At 31.5% G+C, this 6,000-nt stretch overlaps 2 protein-coding genes across 2 annotated transcripts; one reads left to right on the top strand and one right to left on the bottom strand.

Moving 5' to 3' along the window:
* Positions 1-604: 604 nt before the first annotated feature.
* PGO_081850 (nicotinamidase) lies at positions 605-1,993 on the top strand (the record flags this gene model as incomplete). Its single annotated transcript, XM_028687407.1, has 1 exon — positions 605-1,993. The coding sequence occupies one exon, from the start codon at positions 605-607 to the stop codon at positions 1,991-1,993; it is 1,389 nt and encodes a 462-aa protein (XP_028543208.1).
* An 851-nt stretch (positions 1,994-2,844) lies between these two features.
* PGO_081840 (hypothetical protein, conserved) lies at positions 2,845-4,252 on the bottom strand (the record flags this gene model as incomplete). The annotated part of the gene is made up of 5 exons (XM_028687406.1): positions 2,845-2,955; positions 3,258-3,326; positions 3,489-3,522; positions 3,797-3,909; positions 4,181-4,252. 5 exons carry the CDS (start codon positions 4,250-4,252, stop codon positions 2,845-2,847), a joined length of 399 nt encoding a protein of 132 aa, XP_028543207.1.
* Positions 4,253-6,000: the final 1,748 nt, after the last annotated feature.

Below are 6,000 nucleotides of genomic sequence, written 5' to 3'. Positions count from 1 at the left end.
AAAAAAAAAAAAAAAAAAAAAGTGAAAAAAAAATGTAAAAAAAAAAAAAAAAAAAAAAAAAAATATAAAGTCTCCCCCCCTCAAGCCCCCTAAAAAAGGAAATGAATAAATAGCATGTGTATATGTAGAGAGAAATGGAGGAAAGTTGTGCATTTACATAAAATGGGCACATTACACTTTCATTCATTTTTCTAATTCCCCATAATTTATACACTCCTATTTCTTGGTGCCTCAGAAGAAAATACTTGTGAATGTGAAGATATAATAAAAAAAAATAGTCTTTTGTAAATATTCACCAAAAGCAGTAAAATACAGTACATAAACATGTGACATGGAACAGCACAGTTCTTATACCCTACACAGCATTCACCTAAAAATAAAAAAAAAAAAAAAAAAACACACCAAAACATATAAAACCGTATGAAACTATATCATAACACACCAAAACATATAAAACCGTATGAAACCATATCATAACACACCAAAACATATAAAAACAATATCGAAACTTACATTACCCTAACAAGGACACGCTTATTCAATACAATCAAAGTGACCCGTTTTCAGCCCATTGGGTCACATAAATTCCATCACTAAGATAAAAATGAAATGTTTTGTCATTGTAGATGCACAAAAGGACTTTCTTCCCATGGGGTCCTTCAATTCTCGAAAAGATTATATTGACGCACTGAATAAAATTAACTCAATAAGACTAAAACTACACAATTGCAATGAAGCAGATTTAATAAAATTAAAAGACTGTAAACATATGATGCAATATCAACAAGATAAATTATTGAAAGAGAACATTGTCGAATATTACCAATGTAGTAATGATATAGATGATCAAAGGATGGAAGAGGACATCCTACTCTTTCCACCTGACAGTGAAATGGCGATTAATGACCTATATGCGTGTAATGGGTTACACAACAAATCTGCGAACACGGTAGTAAACGGGATGAAAGGCATTTACAATGCTCATCACAGCAGTAATTGCCATACAAGGGAAGAGGTACGTCAAAAAAACGTTAAAAATGATTCACTGTGCGATGTTCAGAATAGCTTTCATCATGATATGCACATGAGTAATAATCACCTAAAGGAACATGGTCCCATTGTGGCAGAAATTGAAGCAGTTATAAAAGGGGTAAAAGAAAAACCAAGTCGAGTAAGAACGAACTTTGTCATGAATATTTTATCAGTAGATTATCACCCACAGTATCATGTTTCTTTTGCTGAAACACATAGAACCGTTTACGAGCAAATAAGTAAAAATTGTGGTGTAAATAAGAATAACACGAAAATGAATGGAAATGGAACAGACATGGCATCCTTTACTGAACCAATAGCATTATTAGAGGGAGAGGAGCATCTACCCAAAGACAAAACATATGAAGAAAAAGAAAAAACAAAACATAATGAAGAAGTGTGTGAAAATAATAATGAGGACGATGACATCCAATCAACGTTTCTGAAAAAACATAAAATTTCCAATCTAACGGATGTAATAAAAAACATAAGAAATATTACATCAACCAAGTATATCTACAAAAATGTCAATTCATTAAATGACATAATGGAATATAGCAAGCTAAACTTCTTAAACGAAGTGATAGATGTGTGGCCAGTTCACTGTGTTAGAGATACTCCTGGATGTAAAATTCACGAAAAGTTATTTAGACATATCAACGATATTGTTATTAAAAAAGCCGACACAGAAAATCATGATAGTCATACCATATTTGAAAATAATACAATTAATCACAAAATTTTAAAATTATTGAAAGAAAGAAATGTAAAATCGGTCTACATTTGCGGTTTTATATTCGAATACTGTGTTAAAGAAACAGCTTTATCCTTTTTGAATCATGGATTTGAAACTTACATCGTGGAAGATGCAACGGCATACTTACACGGAAGACAAGAAGATAAAGAAAATATAAGGAAAAAGGGTATACACTTTGTAAATTCTTTAACCATGTTTCTTTGATCAAGGAAAAAATAAGGAGGGAGTATATAAGTTGTAAATACACCCCAATAGGACGCTCCTGCAAAATCAAGCACTCCTGCAGTTTCCTGCATGTCAAGGTTTTTAATCCAACAAAAATTTGCTCATCTGCGCATATTCCCATCACCACTCCTATGAAAAGTCGCGCTATTTTTCCTGTTCTCAAGTTGCCACGGCTGAAGAACTCGCTCTTCACATGCGATAGGCTATTTGTATTACCATCAATTTGTCATCATAAATCCGCTCGAAAATATATTCATTCTCTTAATATTTTAGCACGAGTGGGGGCATATAGATAATGAATACCCATTTATTTCATTTCAAAATTAGAAATGAAAAAGTGGTTATAAAATGGTTATAAAAAGGAAATAAAAGGGTTATAAAGAGGCCATAAAAGGGTTATAAAGAGGCCATAAAATGGTTATAAAGAGGCCATAAAAGGGTTATAAAGAGGCCATAAAAAGGTTATAAAAAGGCCATAAAAAGGTTACAAAAAAAATGTTACATTGCGATTCAGCGTAAAAGGGGATGTAAAATGTGAGATAAAATTTTCGTTACAATGTGTGGGATGTGGGAAACAGCATAAACACGTACAGGAGGATGAACCAAAATGGAAAACTAATTATAAAATGTATTTTTTGAAAAATAAAAAAAAAGTAAAACGTAATAAAGAACATATAGTGAGTGATGCCAATATATGTAGGTATAAAGAAAAAATAGCAGAATTAAATCGATGGCGAAAATTATAAGAGAGAGAAAAAATACTTAATCCATAATGACATACCTCTATATGTGACGCCTGAACTAGCTAAGGGATGCCCCTTGGAATGTGGTTAAAATTTATTAAGCTGTTCTCTATCGAACTTTAGAGCTCTCCGCTTCCATGCCCACAAAATAAAATTTTCATTATGGCTGAGATATCTTTTATTATTTTCTAGCTTTGCCTGAAGGACAATGGAAAATGGAAAAATATTCGATGTGTCCATTCCATGTGTGTGTTGTTAAATTTGAAACTGTTATAACTACAGATGCAAAGAAGTGTTAACTTGTATGCAAATGCGTATAACATACAATACAGAAAACATTCATGAATAATTTGTACATTTTCACTATGTCCTAACATGTACATCCTAGCTCTTAATCATGCATATAAATGTAACCATAATTATGTAACTTCCAAATTGCACATACAACAATTTGTTTTTTTTTTTTTTTTTTTTATTGTGTTTGTCTCGTCATTTCACACCTTGACACATTTATCCTGAATAAGGTTATTTATTAAATTAAAATATGTCCTTTTTACCTTTTTTGTGGACTAACAAAAGAAAAATGAACAATGCACACCCGTGTGTGTGTTTGGTTATATTCATGTGATATCTATAAAGCATATGTGTCCGCCTATATGTACGTACGTATATAGATTATGCTTGTTATTGATTTAAATGTGTTCACATGTGTACAAATTCGTATAACTTACATTAATAACGATATGTTTAAACTTTTTCAAATACCTATAAAAAAAAAAAAAAAAAATTAAGTGGAATACAAAAAAAGTGATTATACTGAACAATCTATCCTAGGTTGCGATGAAACGATCATAATGAACATAGTCTTCAAATTATTGCCAACCCTGAAGATCTAAAAGTGAATTCTCTACATATACGCGGACATGTACACTGAATGGATATGTTACAAGCTAAACTCTGTAACTTACAAAATTTATCATCGTAAGAGAAAATTTTCGTACTCTCTCTCTTGCACTCAGGCAGATCTCCCCTTCCTCACCATGTCAAAACTTCAGTGTCTGTGCATCTTTCCTTCTTTATATTTGAAATATAATAACACGTGAAAAAAGCAAAATGTACATATTTCTCATACTCTAGGGTGTAATTTTTGTCCTACAGTTTTTAGGGGCAAGGGATGACCAGTTGCAAGTATGACTAGGAGAGGGGATGTCTAAACGCGACATTCGCGCGATACACAAGCGTATGATTGTGCTTATATATTTACACACATTTATAGAAATTTATATTATTTACACATATTTATACTTATTAACAAATATTTACACATATTCACACATATTTATACTTATTAACACATATTTATACTTATTAACACATATTTACACACACAGATGAGCAGTCGTGTGGGTTTTTTATGACCTACCTCTATGAGGGAATTTTTCGAGTACCCGCTGTGTGTGTACTCATTTCCGCCGAACGCAATATCAACATTCATTTTCTTGTGTTGGAAAAAAGGGGAAAACAAAAATTATCACTTAGGATTAAAAAGATATTTGCATGCCTGTGTCCCATATGTATACTTTCGTTCCAAAAATGCGTATAAAATTAACATTCATGCAAATACATATGTGTGCATAACATACATGTGCATACATATGTATTCAAACGTGTGCATATATGTTCACCTAAAACCGGAAGGATTTGTTCAATCGATACAATTGAACTCGGAAAATTTCATACGGGAAATTAAAAACGGGCACACGTAATGGGGCACACTTTATTTACTCTTTTTTTCAAAACATATTTGTCACACTGTGATTTGTTACGCTGATTTATCGCACTGTTTAGTCACGCTGATTTGTCGCACTGTTTAGTCACGCTTATTTGTCGCACTGTTTAGTCACGCTGATTTGTCGCACTGTTTAGTCACGCTGATTTGTCGCACTGTTTAGTCACGCTTATTTGTCGCACTGTTTAGTCACGCTGATTTGTCGCACTGTTTAGTCACGCTGATTTGTCGCACTGTTTAGTCACGCTGATTTGTCGCACTGATTTGTCACGCTGCTCTTTCCCTGAGCATTTTCACACTGATTTGTGACACTGATTTTCCTCTCGGTTTTTTCACTCTGATTTGTCACTAGATTTTTGTCCAATCCATTTCGCTCCTTCCCATGCGTTAAGACGTCTTTTTCTTTTTCTTCTTTTACTTTTACTTTTTCTTCTTCTTTTTCTTTTTTTTTTTTTCCTTTTTTACTTTTTTTTCTCATGCGCTTGTCAATTATGTAAAAATAATAATACAAGTGCAGGAATGCATGTACGCTCTTTTCATAAATTTTTTTTATGTACAAGCTGAACATTGTGTATATTTTCCCTATGAATATTTTTTTTCAGTAATCCCTACACTCGTGTAACATCCGTGTACGTGCCTTCCCCCTTTAGTTTTTTTTGGTACTGCTGTTTTACAGTTTTTTATTTCAAAGGTTTTCCTCTAACTTTTTTTTTTCCTTCTTTTCATACTCTTTTTTTTTTTTTTTTTAAACGTTTTTGTATTCCTCCTTTCTCTAGATTGATAAGAAATTCAATAACACTTCCTTTATCTTTTCTTAAATGACCTGCTCCCGCCTAGATATGCTTACTATATCTACCTTGTGATCAAGTGTTTCAAGAGACTACAATTTTTCTACGAACATAAGATTTTCTCTTTCCCTTACTTATTCTACAGTTCAAATTAGATTCACTTTTTATTTTTTTTTTTTTTCTTTTTGTTTTTGTTATACTCTTATTTTATATGAGTTTTTATTTATTTTTTTTTTTTATTTTATTTTATTTTTTTTTTTGTTGTATTATGTAAGCTAAGTTTCGTAGATTTAAACATTGCAAAGCATACCATAATAACAAACATATTTGTGGAGTCGTGGCATATGATGAGATATAGCTAATCCGTAAATATTGGGGCCTTTCTCTTTATATAATTTTTCTTTTCTTTTTTTTTTATTTCTTTTTTTATTTCTTTTATTTCTTTTTTTAGTTCTTTTTTTTATTTTTTTATTTTTCTTTATTTTTTCTCTCTTTTTTTTTCACTTTTTTTTTCTCTTTATTTTTCATTTTTTTTTTCTCTTTTTTTCCCCATTTTCCCTCCCGTTTTTTTCGCCTTCTTTTTCACGTTCCTTCTCCCAATACGCTCATTAAAAACATCTTCATTTTCTCATTTGCTGTGCCCAACAAATTTTGTGTAATTTTAAT

The sequence above is a fragment of the Plasmodium gonderi genome (assembly GCF_002157705.1).
Source record: "Plasmodium gonderi DNA, contig: Chr08, whole genome shotgun sequence".
Taxonomy (NCBI): domain Eukaryota; phylum Apicomplexa; class Aconoidasida; order Haemosporida; family Plasmodiidae; genus Plasmodium; species Plasmodium gonderi.
Note: the sequence above shows the minus strand (reverse complement) of the source record. Positions and strands in the feature narration are given on the sequence as shown.